The sequence below is a fragment of the Apodemus sylvaticus genome, chromosome 5 (genome assembly GCF_947179515.1).
Source record: "Apodemus sylvaticus chromosome 5, mApoSyl1.1, whole genome shotgun sequence".
In the NCBI taxonomy this organism is placed as follows: domain Eukaryota; kingdom Metazoa; phylum Chordata; class Mammalia; order Rodentia; family Muridae; genus Apodemus; species Apodemus sylvaticus.
Genome location: NC_067476.1, coordinates 51,002,862 through 51,018,548, shown reverse-complemented (window position 1 = coordinate 51,018,548; position 15,687 = coordinate 51,002,862). Strand labels below are relative to the sequence as shown.

Below are 15,687 nucleotides of genomic sequence, written 5' to 3'. Positions count from 1 at the left end.
TTTGGATACCTCTGTGCCCTTCTGCACCCTGTTGTTACGCCCGTAGAGTGGAACTGTTGAGTTCTGGAGTTCAGTCTTGTCTCTTGTCTAGTTTTTATTCCTCTGCTGAAATTCTAGTTGTCATTTCTTACGATATATTTCAACCAGCCATTTTTGAGCAGGTCTGTAGCTTCTTCGAGGCATCTTCAGTGACTCTGTCAGAATGATGGGGTGTGTTCTGGAAAGTGTTGACTTTTTAGAAACGTTTTAGAGCAGCTAGTTAACCCACCAGGACAGTGCCTGGCCACAGGCATGGTGTTTCTTCTTTATTAACCTTACTCAGACAACTAAGAGTTGGCTCCTAACACAGATCAGGTACTCAGTAGAGGCATGGGCACAGCTGACACACAATATTCTGAATTTGTCTTTGCAGTTCTTTATTTTTGACATACTTGCTGCTTTATAGCTGATGTGGTATCCAGAATCCATTTTTTATGACCAGTAAAACTGCAGATTTGATCCAACTTGTAGCTGCTCTGGGCAGCTCTTCTGTCCAGTTCAAATCCAGGACCATATTACCTTATATGAGTCTGAGTCCTGAGAGTTACAGCTCCTGAGGACAGTGCACATAGTGAACTTAGAGCATCCTACACTTGTTTACTCAGCCCCTGTCAGCAAACAAACAATACTCCTGCTTTCCCTCAGCCATCGCAGGTTCATTGCGATGAACCTCATTGTGGTTATCTGAGCAAGTAGTTCCTGATGTATTCAGTCAACAGTCACGGGCTTAAACGTCACTTTCACTGGATAGAAAATGTTGTGCTTATTATAATAGCTTTCCTTTTAACTTCATGTTGTTCTTCTGAGCTGATATTCATAGAAATGTGTTTTGTTTTCCCAGTCAGATGTAAATTAAAATATTTTCAAGGAATACTCCTTAAATTACAGTTTTATAATTTTCTCCTTTTAGTAGTCTTTAAGTCATTCTTTTCACTCTGTTCACTCTCCAGTGCTTCCCTATTTGCTTTCTCTTGTTTTTCTTCAGCTCATGAGGTAGCTCAGTGAGTCGAGGGGCTTGCTGCCAAGCCCAGCAAGTGTGGTTCCAGTTCTGGGACCCACATGATGATGGGCAGAGAGCTGCCTCCTGCAGCTTGTATGCGAACCACACACACAAGCAAAACAAATACATAATACATGAAATCTTTATTCCTTATGATTTCAAAATGTTCTTGTAACCTTAGGGCTCTCTTAAAGTACCATTGACTGTGTTTATTGCTTGTTCTTTAGGGGCACTATTTCTGAAGCTTCCTTGAGGTCTACCACTTTTTCATGTTTAGAAATCTTATTGTTGTGTTCTTTCTTATTATAAACCATTTTTGTAATGCTGTATCTCAATTTGAAATAGTAGGTTACAATTTTCACCTGTTTTGTGGGTGTCTCTGGTACTTTTATTAACTTGGGCCCTTATTGTACCTTTGTTTTTCTTGTAGTAACTTTATACAATTGGCCCATCGTGTTTGCTTTTTGAGAAATTAGATGGCTGAGTCGCTAAGGTGGTTCAGCACGGCTTTTCCCACAGAGGTTTTTCCCTTGGCTCTTGCTTTTGGGTTCACATCAAAACTGAGGTGTTTTTTATTTATTTTGAGATTTGTAGGTTGTGCCTTTACAACATTGTGTGTGTTTACACATATGTGTTCATGTTTATGGAGGCCAGAGATCAATGCCAGTGTCTTCTCCATCATACCTTTAGACGTTTTCATTTTAGTATATGACTGGGTGTTTTGCCTGCGTGTATGTCTGCTCACCACTTCATGCCTGGTTCCTGTAAGGACCAGAAGAATGAGTCAGATGCTAAAACTAAAGTTACAGATTGTTGTGAGTTACTATGTGGACTCTGGGGTCCTCTGGATGAGCAGCCAGTGCTCTTAATGGCAGAGTCATCTCTTCAGCTTCCCACCTATGTTTTGAGACTGCGTCTCACTGGAGCTCCTTTGTTTGGATAGACCTGTTGGCCTTGAAGGCCCCAGGGGGGTTCTTGTCTCTGCCTCAGGAGTGTTGAGATTATAGGTACATACTGCTATTGTGTCTGTATTTTATGTAGGTGTTGGGGTTTGAACTTGGGTTGCCATGTACAACAAGCAGTTTGCTAACTGAGCCATTTCTGCAGCCCTCTTCTGATCTTTTATCTGGATATTTCTTTTTTTTTTTTTTATTACCATTGTACTATTGTGCCCCTTTTAAATTCACACCATGGAATGGGATCTTAGGATGACAGAGGTGCGTGGATGATGCCTCCTTACATTGACTGGTGCAGGTGAGACACGGAATGGGATCATTATGACTGAGGCCCAAGCCTGGTGCTCTCCTTACATTAGATGGGAACTTTAGTGATCTTGTTACCCAGACATGGCCCAGTTTTGCTTTTGAATTGATATTATTTTTTAAAAAAAATCACCAATACAAGTAGGATCATGAAACAGCAGGCTTTTGGTAGCTTGACACATCATTCTAGACATTTGCTTGCAGCATTGAGAACGTTACCTTTCTTGCTTAGCTTCCTTGATTAAAGAAATTATACTCGATTTTCATATAAATAAAGATTGGTCTTATACTTTGTGTTACGTTTCTTTAAAATCACTACTAATTTTCACCTTTAAAAATCTTTTATAGGCTTCAACAAATAATGAAAGTTCTAATCACAGTTTTGGAAGCTTAGGATCTCTAAGTGACAAAGAATCAGAGGTAAGTAATTTTATTTTAAATGTGGTGCTGGGAAAGTAAGAGCTCTGCATTGTCTTCTAAATGACCGTCTCTTCCCTCCCCTTCCCAGCCTTGGTACTGAAGGTTACTATTTTAAAGGTTTTTTTAGAATTTTTTATGTAGTGGTTTTTTCCTTCCTCTGGGGTGGTGGTGATGGGAGTGGGGGTGGCCTTAATGAAGCACAACATTGAGATTAAGGATTATATTTGACATTAGAAAGAATACAGTGTTTTTTATTTTATAACTTAATTTACATGTGAATAATCTAAAGGTGTTATCAATGGAAGACCAGACATTCATGGTTTTATAAGATGAATGTGGGTTTTGAAGTATGCTGCATTTTGTAGTTTTTAAATTATTATTTTGGTATTTCCCATCTTAGATTGATCTTTATAAGGGTTTGTGTACTTTTCTAGCTATAAAAATATCTTTCTTCTTTGTAGAATTAATGGTGGAATCAAGCTGATGGTTTTCATTTTGTATACTTTTTTTAAAATGTGATAAATTCCTCTTGCTAGCACCCATTTACTGACCTCACCAACAAAGTAGGTGGTGTTTATAAGTGGACATTTAGATCCACAGTATGGTTCATTCTGTGCATGATATACTTGATGGCGTCTTCTAAGAATGGTGGACACAAATGTATTTGGGTTTAGCATTCTTGTTTTGATAAAGTGACTTTTTGTGAGTCTAGCCTTTTCTCTCCTCCGGTTATACAAGTTCTGTCCATTAATTTTAACCAATTTATGTGTGTATGTATGCGTGCATGTATATGTTTGTGTTTTTCCTCTCAATGTAACACATGTAGTGGGTTCTTTTAGTCTTTTTCTGCCAATAGGTTGTTAACACTTAGGAAATCTACTGCATTTGACTTCCTTGTCCGATGGAGAGAGAAACTCAAAGGTGGCTTCTCTTTAGCTGTGTTATTGAGAGAATCTAGAACCCTGCAGGCAGGCAGTCATGTGCAGCTGTACAGGCACCCTGCACTCCATAGGAGTGTGACATAGGGTTCTCACTCATCAGGCTTTCCCTTCCACAGAGACAACTGGCAGGCAGCTGAAAGGACTGTGCAAGTGACGGGACTTTATCTGCAGTAGGTTCCCTTGAGGTAAGCGGTAGCCGCCCTGTAGCATCAGTTCACAGTTTAGTTTTCAGATGAGCACATGTGTACTAAGAGCTTTAAAACAGCTTAGTTCTAAACCGAGTGGAGTTAAAAACAAAACAGTTTATCAAGAATATTTTTAGTTTATTTCTTCTGGACTTTGGAATATTCTTGATATTTTTCATAAATGAGTATAATCAGTAATTTCACATGTTCTTTCATAATCATGTGTTATGAAGAGCAGTAAAGTAACTTTAGATGTATTTCCTTTCTGTTATTTTTCCTTTCTGTTGTTGTTTTTTTTTTTTTAAACAGAAAAATATAGTAAAAGTTAGGTTCCCGACATAAGATCTTCATAGGGATAAAATGTTTTTATGTTTCCTTAGTTACCAATATTCATAATGCAGGTTATAGATCAAATATTTGGATTCTTTTAGAGGAATTAACCTAATAATAAAAATTTTCTTTAAAGAACTCTTTGGCTGCCAGACAGTGGCAGTGCACACCTTTAGTCTTAGCACTCTCGAGTCAGAGGCAGGTGGATCTCAGTGAGTTCGAGGCCAGCCTGGTCTGTAGAGAGAGAGTTCCAGGATAGCCAGAGCTACACAAAGAAACCCTATCTCAGGGAGACCAACAGCAACAACAACAACAATTCCATGTCTATATTTTTAGATGGATTTTAACTAGCTGTAGTACTTGTACAGATTTATTTGTGCAGACATTTGTGGCAGCATTAGGAAATCTTGAAAATCATTTGGCTTTTGCTGTCCTGTATTCTGTATGTGGGATTTTTACAAATTGTTAGTTAAGCCTAGTGGAACAGTATTTTGACATTTCTTCAATTTGTACATATTCCCTAATAGTCAAAGAAGTGACTTTCATTTTTCTACATTTCCTTGTCAGAAGTTGCTTATCCGGAAAACGAATCTCAGGTTTTATCTCTGTAGTAGAAACCTTATATGAGTTTCTTTGAAAAAATAATTTTGTACACAGTGAATATGAATGTTCTTAGGTTATGACTTAAGGCGTTGAGATGAAGTGGTCATGAAATAGAAGTGCTCTTGGCTCTAAATATGCAGAGTAGTCTAATCTAGGTAGTCCCGTTGTCTCCTGACACAACTCAAAGCCTTTTTTTTTTTTTTTAAATCTGTTTCCTGATTGTTATTTTTGGGATGGAAACAGGTCCTGGAGTCTGTTTGACATACAGATACTCTACAGTCCTAGCACCCTAATATAATTTTTAAAAAATACTGTTTCTATAAGCAGATAATACTGCAAGGTTTGTTTATGTCGTTTAGTGAGCTGTCCTCACCTAACCACACCCTCAGCTCAGTCATTTTCCTCCTAGCATTTACTTACAGATTAGAATCAATGTGTACACCCCATTGCTCTTTTAGTACTTAGGGTTTTAACTCACTATTTTCCCAGTTGTTTTCTGTTCACATACCCAGAACCATATTTTCTTCTGTCTTCTTACTATTAACACTGAAAAGTGCCTTATGTTATATTCAGTATTAGGTTGATTAAATCTACTTTAATTTATACTTTTATTTTATTCATCTATGCATATATGACTTATTTTTAGATGTAGGATTACAGAATAAAAACCTTTTGTGGGGGTTAGGAAGTTGTTACATCAGTGAAGTGTACTGTGCAAAAATAAAGAACTTGAATTCTTAGTTCCCACATAAAAAACTGCGTGTGGCAGCGTGTTCCTTGTGTTCAGGGGAATAGAGGCAGATCACTGGAATTTGTTGACTAAGCAGTCTAGCCAATCAGTGACCTCCAGGTTCAGTGAGAGACCATATTTGAAGAGTGAGGAAGACGGCTGACAATAACTTCTGAACCGTCTGCATCCTTGTACCTGTTTCTTTTTCCAGGGCCTGACTTTCAAACTCTAATGTGCAGTGGACCCCAATGCTTAGGGCAGTAGTTCCGTAGTATTTTGTTTCTGTTTTTTAAGCTGATGTATCCTACTAGACTCAAAAAGAAGAATGGATAGGATTTGATGTTATTAAGAAAAAGAAGAAAAGGGAAGGAGTCTAGAATGATTTAAAGTATTTTACCGTTTTAGACAGGCCAGCCAGAAGGAAGGTGACTGGATGGTAATAAGTTGAATTCTGTCTAGGTAATCCTGATAAATGAGATGGTACTGCAGGTAGCGGAAGACCAGAGGTGAAGACACAGAAGTCTCTGGCATGGGTGTTAGTAAAGGCTTAGGTTCAGATAACCACACCTTAAAGTGCTGGCTGAGGGCTCCTGTGGTTCCTGAAACATGCTTCAGGGAGCTTTTGGTGTCTTTGCTAATACAGTCCTTTCTTTTTCTTAGAGTTTTTAGAGAATTTCCAGACTTTGTGAGACATGGTGCTATCACACTGGTGCTTTATATATACATTATGTATTTGTATGTCCTAGTGTGACAAAAATCTTGAAGAAATAAATACTGATATTTGTAACCCACCCAAATGGTTTTGAGTTTTATTAGCTGTTTTCTTATTACTGTGATAGAATACCTGATAAGAACAGCTTAAGGAAAAAACTGTTTTGCCTCTACCTTGCACATCTTAGGGTTTGACCTGTCAGGGGTGCTGGAGAATGAAGAAAATGATAACGTTGGGATTGGGTGGGCTGTGTGCTTCAGTGAAGATACACCAGCACCAGCCAGGAAACTCTGTGTTTATTTTATACATCTGAGTAGAAGAGGCAAGTTGAGCTACTCTTGGTAGGGGTCTCTGCAGGGGAGTGCAGGCTCAGGCTATATCACATTTAGTGCACACACCATCAGAGTCTTCACATAGAGCACGGCATTGGGGTCCTTGACATGGCTATAGTCATGTCAATAGTGCACACTACCCATATGTGGGACTGTCTTTGGTTATTGGTATTTTTTCCATAAAAGTGTGAGGGGCATGCTCATCAATCTCCTGGGATGGCGATGTTCTCCCCCGACCCCTCTCTGATTCCCTTCTCAGAATCAGCACCCAGATTCCCCGTGGAGTATTTTTGGAAGTTTTTGGAGTATTTCTGAAAACTTGGAAATAATTGTTTTCTAGGCATTTATTTAGCAACTGAACAAAAAGTTGTTAAATACTACCTTTTATAAAAGTGTGTGTGTGTGTGTGTGTGTGTGAGAGAGAGAGAGAGAGAGAGAGAGAGAGAGAGAGAGAGAATGAGTGTGTGTGGGGGGGGCAGATGGTTTTGGTTTACTGTTCTCAGGCAGAAAATAATTCCAAGTTAATTGAATAGAAAACTTAATGGAAGAAAAAAGTGAGATTTTTAATTGAAAGTTCATTCTAGTATAGTAGATGATGAGTAGAAGGTTCTTGAACGAATATGTAAACGTCCCTGCCAACCCATCTCATTCATGAAGGATCTTTGTCCCTCTTTGTCAGCAATCCGTGCCATTCATCTTAGCTGCTCGTGGCACCTATTATGTCACATGATGCCAGTATGTCAAGTCATCGAAAGTTTTCAGACTTTCAGCTCTCAAGATTGAGTTCTACAGCTCTTCTATATTGCTAGGAACCCCAGTAAACTTCTTAAATATAGTTTACCAGTATTTACCACTTTAGAAATTTAAAACAAAATGTGGGACCATTTAAATTAAATATAGGTTTAAATATACAACCTATAAATCATCAGTAAAAATCCTCCAGTCTTTACACAGCCTCTGAAGTATTCCTTGTTAATAAGTGAGTGAAAATTCAGTGTACCAGCTACAAATAGTTCCTACACACTTAAACCCGAGCAAGGTTTGTGAGGCTTAACACCTTACACTGGATAATTTGAGGGAAACAGAGGAGACTGTCCTATATAATCAGTGAAGGTATTTAATACTGTCTCCTCGGCTCTTCTGCTCCGTGGTAGCTAGAATGCCTTCAGGTATTGCCGAATACTGTCTGATAGTGGGAGGGAAATATCTTTTGCTAAAGGTCTATTCACTAACAGAGCAGACAAAATTTAAAGTATATTAACCATGGAGGTGAATTATAACTATCTAAAATTTAAATCACCAATGTGCAAATAAGCTCACAGAATGTCACTTGCCCATAGTCACACACATGGTAAGTTAATGGTAGAAATTCTAATTCAAAAACCTGTCTCATTGTAAAATGATACTCTTAACTATAAAAGTGTGGAGAGCTCTATCTTGATGGCTAAGGTAGTGTGGAGCTTGCTGGATAATCACCCTAATTAGTCTTCAGAAAACTAATTTGGAGTACAGAGTCTTTAGGTTTAAGATAATTTGTAGTAGTTGTCAGATATGCCAGCCCAAGAAAGGTCTGGATAAGAGCATTCACAGGTGTTAATTTCACATGTGATGTTTAGATTGTACAGGCTCTGCACTTAAGCTAGTATTTGCTGAGAATTTTGTTTTCAATGTTCTATTCTTTAGTAGAGTTTTAAAGATACTAGAAAGATGCATTTTTATGGCAACAAAATATGGGAACTATTTTACTAATGGTCCTTTATTTCTCATTTTCTAAAATAACCAAGTAACCATGACATCCTACTGCCCAGTGTATTTATATAGCCTAATTAGTTTTCTGCTGTATGGCACAATTTTGTTTTTTAATTGTACTAGAAGATGTATCATTTTATGTGATTGGTGTTTTGTGTATATGTGTGTCTGTGCACCAAGGGCATGCCTGATGCTGGGAGAGGCCAGAAGAGAGTAGTGGATACCATGAAACCAGAGTTCCTGATGGTTGTGAGCTACCGTGTGAGTGCTGAATTTTCTGCAAGAGCAGCCCGTACTTTAGTTGTTAAACCATCTCTTTAGCCTAGGAATAATATTCTTAATTTTAGAAACTATGAAATGCATATTACACAGGAAATTCATAATTTATCATGACTTTAGATAGATAGCCTTATTTTTGTCCCAATGATACATCAAAATCACTTCTAGAGTTTTAAAGACATTTTTCTAGAAATAGTTATATTTGGAATGGAGACTTTGTTTAGAAATAAAAACTTTGTAAATTATTGAAAATCATTGCCAATAGAACTGTTGAAAATAAAACTAATCTACACTCAAACACACATGAGATAAATAAAATGTACTATTGTAGAGAAAGAGTGTTTGTGTGTGTGTGTGTGTGTGTGTGTGTGTGTGTGTGTGTGTGAACTGAACTTAGAGCATGTACCAGGCAAATTCTTTACTACTGAGCTCTACACTTATTCTACAATAGTGCTAATTATTGTATACAGATCTTGAAATGTGGTAAGTATTCTCATATATTAATATTGTTAAGTACAGACTGATAGCCTTTGAAGTTAAATTTTGGAATGTGAATATTCTACATTTGATCTTCGTCAAAGGCTGAGAAGCAATTCATATTTCCTTCACCACATTTACACTTAAGGTTATCAGAGACAGTTGGATGGTTCACTGATTAAGAACACTTGATGCTTTTGCAGAGGTCCCAGGTTCAGTTCCCAGCATCCATATGGTGGCTCACACCATCAGTAACTCCAGTTCCTGAGGATCACACCCCCTCTTCTGGCTTCTACACGCACATGCATGATGCATGCAGGAAATCATCCAGAAAGTAAATACATAAAGTAAAAATAAATCTTTTTAGAGAAATAATGTGTCATGGTGTGTGTGTGTGTGTGTGTGTGTGTGTGTGTGTGTGTGTGTGTGTGTAAAACTAGGAACTTGTGTTTAAGGTACTGACTGCAGTGCATGTATGCAAGACAGTTATCATTTCGTGTGTATCACAATGGGACATAAATTGAAACTACTGTTCTAAAATTTGCTTTTGTAATTACTTTAATAATGTCAAGGCTGCAGGGTAAATTAACTCAAGTTATTGCTTCTCAGATTCACCCAACCCATCCCTCACAACTGTCCTATATGGCTGTTTGGTTTCGAGTTTGTGGCTTGAAAGCTGCTGACAAGATAATTTGAATAAGGTGAAAGTTCAGCTGGATTCTAATTTTATAGTGCATTCTACTTAGCAATTCTAAAGGAAAAGCCAGAGAAAAGAGAACGTGAATAAACAGTTATGGTGCATAACAAAAAGAAAATGGCGCACTAAATTATCAAATTATTCTTCACTAATATTGAAAACTTAGTATGTTCTTTTTAACATATGGGGATTCAGTTTTAAATGACCCAAGTAAAAGCTTAGGTTCGAATGAGAGGATGTAAGTAAGATGTCGTCGGGGCTCAGAGAGGGCAGATGTCGGGGTAGACTCCTTCTCAGGGGTGGGCGCTGGCCATGTGTGACAACATGGAAATGTGCAGGCTTTAAAAGAGTGCAACTGTCCGTTTTTGAGTTGAGTGGTTACTCATTTCTTCTGCTGCTCTCCACTTTCATACGATACTGTCATGTAAAAGAAGCAATGCATCATAAAATAAAATACACCCAGACTTGCTAGTGTGTTTATTTAGAGTAGCAAGAAAAACTTATATTTGATGATGAGGCCTTAGGATGGTGTGTATGTAAACTTCTACAGGGGATGTTGGAGCTAGCAGTGTACAAATGTCCTTTGAGGGGTCAAAGTTTCATGTGAAGATTTCTGGATAATCATTAATTATTAAAGTTTTGTCGCTTTTTCAGGGATGGCCAATTCAAGTTTCAAGTCATTAGTAGCTGGAACTATCCTTGAATTTGAATGTCCATATTTCATAATAAGTTTTTATAAAAATGCAATAAACTACAAGGAAGCAAGAAAAAAATTTACAACAGAATTTGCTATATTCTAATCTAGTTCTTAAAGTTTAGAGAAAACAGGGTATCTTTAAACATTTGTTTTTATTATTTAACACGTATGTATATTTTGCTTGCATTTATGTCTATATACCTCATGTGAACCTGATGCAAAGGTTTGAAGAGGCTGTAAGGTCTGGAACTGGAGTCACAAATAGTTGTGAACCTCTTTGGAGATGCAAGGAATTGAATCCTGGTCCTCTGAAAGAGCAGCCAGAGCTCTTAACAACTGAGCTATTTCCAACCCTGAAAACTGACTGTTTACACATTTGACATTCTGGGGAGAGGGGCATTAATTTGCATTGACTTTTTTTTTTAAAATAAGAATCCATGTTTTGATATGCGCCATTAAGTAATAAAGATATTTCTCAATTATTATCCTGTCTCAATCCAGTTTAACAAATTCTGTCCAAAAATGTGGTTAGCCATTGACCAGTGGGATAAGCTGGATGGCTTAGTGGTTAAGAGCTCTTTTTGCTCTCATATAGAGGACCCACATTTAGTTCCTAGTATATGTGTGGTAGCTTACAATGTCCTAGAATTCAAGTTCTAGGAAATTCAATTCAATTTTGTGACCTCTGTAGGTAACAGATATGCACATACTACATGTACATATATACAACCCAAACATCAATATACATAAAACTAAAATTAAAAAAAATGAAACTCTATTCTTATCAGCTGTAGGCAAAAGTTGGTCATGACATCTGTTCACATTATAATAACCATCTTTGAATTTGGTGTGTGGATATGAAACATTCAGACAGGCAATGAATTATACTTTTCAAGTCAATCATTGGCTTAATGAATATTTCATCAAAGATACTCAATATTACTATAACTTTTTCGTGTATTTTAAAGTGCTTAAGTTTTAAAGAATTTAGTTGGAGAGAAATTAAATGTTGCCCTGTTAGCTATAGTGATTTTGTTAAGATTTTATCTGATGTGCATTGCCTGTTTAGTTAGGCTTTGCAGATTCTAGGTAATAGAGCAAACTGTATTGTCAACCTCCTTTCCGTTGATGTGCTGTATCTTCATACACTGTAATTCTTTGTTTAGTGTATTTATGCTGGTGATATTAAGGGTCTTTCTCGTCTGAGGCTTATAGGGATAAGATTCATAATGATTTATTTTTGCCACAGCACTAGCATTCCTTGTTCTTACCATAAACTTTTTTGCATTGAACAAAGACAACTTCACCTCTAATATAAACCAAGAAGCACATGATTAGCTATAAAACCTTTGGCAAACACTAATCTAAGTCTCAATGAAAGTATAGCATTCATTAATTGTTGAGTGCTTTAAAATGCACTTTTGTTTTTCAAACAAATTTTCAAGTGCTAGAAAATACTATGTAAGTTTGTACTATATCAAGTCAAATGTCAGAATAGTGTGTCTCAAGTGCCCGGCCTTTGTAAAGCTAAACTGTTTATGTGTACTAGTCTTTCCTTCGTTCTCTCCCAGTCACTGTTCTGCTGTTGGTTGGGAGTCTTAGGCCTTTTATAATCATGTATTCTTTTCACCTCGCGCTAACACAAATTCAGCTCTACCTTCTCTGTCAATCCTTACAGCTACTGTGGGTTAGCTGAAAAAGGTAGAGAAGGAAAGAAAAATATCATGATAAGCAAGGACAATAATAAACTTGAAAAGTTCTATAGAAAGCATTTGATCTATGAAAATTTCACATGTTACATATATATACAAGTTGTGTCATTGATGTCTTTGGATTGCTTCAAGGAAACCATTGAGTGTGATGAGTAGTTTTTATAGTCGTAATATGCTTCTTCAAAGGAGCGCTAATAGAATTAATATATTAAAATAAGATGCCGTCTCTTCAGGTGTGGGTAGCAGTGGCATCAGATGTATCTCTGTAGGTTAGAGCCTTAGCATAGTCATCTTTTCCTTTAATAATTTCTGAGTCCTTTTCTTTCTTCAGGCATTTGTAAGACAGTTTGAAAATTGCAGGTAGTATTCTGAACTTTGTTAGTGACGAGTCACTACAGTGATTAAATATGTTGTGAGTTTCTGTATGTTTTCCTCCAAAATTCTAAATCTTCCGAGAGGCCTGTGTACAAATGAATGATTCAGAGGATTAGCAGTGCTGGCCTTCATTGAGGATTTTTATTTTGTTTAATATCAATGTTACTCGGATTATTTATATTTAAACCCAACTATTCTATGTACATTTGCATTAGGGTTGTTGTTGGCCTAACTGTAGGTTCTGAGGGAGAAAGAGTGTTAAGTGTGTCCATAAATAGAAAATATTTTTCTATTTTCTATTTCACATTTTGTAAATTACTTGTAAGCTTATGAGGGTAGAAACTACTAATCCTTTTACATTATGAAACATAAAATTTTGAAACAAAGTGCATGGACATATGGGGTGATTAACAGGGTAGTTGTTAACATAAAATAATTGATTGACATCTGATATCATTGTGTACTGAGTATACTTCAGGTGCTGTGTTCCAAGTGTGTTCCTTATCCAGTCCCCACATTCCTACAGTGCTGACAGTAAATGGATTTCTGGTGTGATATGACAGTGATTGTAGTACATGTTAGATCAAGGGTTTATTAGTCTGTTCAGAAATTCATGGTACCTGGCTTATTAAGAAAATGCCATTCCATACAACCCCAAGAATGTCCACAAAGTGAAAGAAGGAACGTTAGGACATCCCAGGCAGGCAGAAGGTCTGGGTTCAATAGCAATGCTCACTTTACAAGCTAACCTAAATGTATTGTGGCTTCACAGTCTGTCTTTCACTCACTCTATACAGTCCTTCTGGACATTACCACTTGTTTCCTATCTCTTGTACTTTAAAGTTATTTTAGATTTTTTCTCCCCTCGTCATTTCTCAAACTCGCATCTCATTTTAAACTGCTTATTGAGTGAACTGTGTAATGAATGTTTTCCTAAATATGTTTGCAAATTTGTACGTGATATACTACAATTTCACTCCAGCCCTCTTGTGATGGCCAGAATGTTAGCATTCTAATGGTTTGCATTAAAGAAATCTGTTTTCCCCCAATGAAATGTAGCATTCTCAGCCTATCTAAATGGGTGTTCCTTGGAGTGAACCACTTAGAACATGGTATCTTCTAAATAAAAACTGCTGATTTCTACTATTACTTTTGTAATTAAATTTTATGATTTTTGTCGTGTGGTTTAGTTAAAATCTAAAAATAGAATTCAAATAGGACTTTAGTGTGCTTTAAACTTAGTGTGGTGTTAGTTTACTCTGAACAATTGTTATTTCTTGGGTGGTAGATTTATTTGTTGTAGACTGGGTGAGGTGGCACACACCTTTTATTCCAACACTCATGAGACAGAGTGTTACTCTGTAGACAGGAGGGTTGCTGTAAGTTCAAGGCCAGCCTGCTCTACATAGCAAGTTCCAGGATAACTAAGGTTATATATTGAGGGCCCCCCCCCCCCAATTTTTATTTGTTGTCAGAGATTATTGGAATATGAATAATTTATTACTCAGGGACTTGTTTTTATTTTAATGCATGGTTAGGATTCTTCATAAATTAACAGGATTTCCTTTAAAAAAATCTATGGTTTATAAAGTGAAAATCAGGCAATATATGATGGTTAAATACACAAATATACAGTAATGTTTTGAAATACCTGTAGTTAATTCATTTAGGTTTTGATCCAGGGCATGAAGCATGTCAATTAGAGAGAATTTAAAGAGCATTTAGATTTGGGGGTTGCACAAAACTAAATTTGCTTTGACTCTTGCTATATAGTACTAATAGTACAACCATGAACAAATTGTTAGTCATTCGTCTATTTGTCCAGTAATAACATGCTAGGCTCCATAGTGAAGGGGTGAGGTGTGAAGAAGATAGAATTTTTATCTGTAAGGAATTCAAAGATACAGCTGGGTATGGTGGTGCAAGTCTTTAATCTCAGCACTCAAAAGAGAAACAGGTAGATAGCTACCTGGGTTGCATAGTAAGACTGTCCCCTACCCCCATCCTCACCCCTACCCCTACCCCCAAACATAATCTATTACTTTACTATAATTGTTCTTGAATAATAATTGCCAGGCATTCAGATGAATGGTCTCTTAGTTTGGGTTAAATATGTCAGTTTTTGTTTGTCCCTATTTTCTCATTGAAATTTAATTTTTATAGACTAAATATATATGAATAGTAAAAAAGTAGGAAAAAGTTAATTTTCCTCTCTTCTGACTTAAGAATACTAAGGTCTAATTATTCTCAGATTTCTCATTTTTCCTTAAGCCAAATTCTGTAAATGTGAATTTCAGTTATATCTTCTAAATAAATTGCATGCCAGTGATTGAATTTGCATCCTGTGGGCACCATTGAATGCTTTATTTGGCCTCAAAAGTAAGATCATTTTTATATTGACAGTAATAATTTTGCATATTAAGACTGTAATTTAAAATGTTGTTAACTTATTTTCCTTAGACACCAGAGAAGAAACAATCTGAGTCATCCAGGGGAAGAAAGAGAAAAGCAGAAAATCAGAATGAAAGTAGTCAGGGTAAGCAGACGCCATCTTCCTTCAGAGACTGTACACACTTAACAGTTCATTACTCTGACTTTTAACTAATTAGGCCATAACTGGTGAATAAGTGGCTTTGTGCTTCGGATATTTTCTATCTAGTATGTATTCTTTGCATTTATAATAGCATGAGACTGCAGGCCTTTGTACTGTAGATAGGTAGCTCATGATTACTGTGTGGAGACGTTAACATTTCTATATTGTTTATTTGGGTTTAGAATCTGGTAGGCATCTTTTTAATCTCCTTTCAGTTTTCCAGTCTTATCTCATTTTAAAACTAGCAACCCATTCTCTTTCTTATTTAAAAAAAATTATAGGAATAGATTCTCATTAAATTAAAGCACTTGTTTTTGGTTATGCCCATTTTCATCCTTTCTTATATATCTACTTTTTGTGATATAAACTTAAAAGTTATTGTCATTATATTATACATGATCTTAAAAAGTGTGTGTGTGTGTGTGTGTGTGTGGTGCTTGTGTGCATATGTGCTTGCAGATGAGTGTATCTGTGCTTGTGTACACAGGCCAGAAAATGTTAATATGTCAGGATTCCTCTGTCACTTTCTTCCTCTTTGAGGTAGGATCTCTCCT

At 36.6% G+C, this 15,687-nt stretch overlaps 1 protein-coding gene across 3 annotated transcripts in view; it reads left to right on the top strand.

Moving 5' to 3' along the window:
- Tlk1 (tousled like kinase 1) overlaps positions 1–15,687 on the top strand; it is a 118,113-nt gene that overhangs the window by 55,582 nt on the left and 46,844 nt on the right. For 2 of the 3 annotated variants that reach the window (XM_052182665.1, XM_052182666.1), the window contains exons 3-4: positions 2,650–2,721; positions 15,001–15,076. In XM_052182665.1, the coding sequence (XP_052038625.1) occupies positions 2,650–2,721; positions 15,001–15,076 (148 nt within the window). Of the gene's footprint in view, positions 1–2,649; positions 2,722–9,300; positions 9,394–15,000; positions 15,077–15,687 lie in introns of those variants that run through there. The other variant, XM_052182667.1, reaches the window with a different exon arrangement.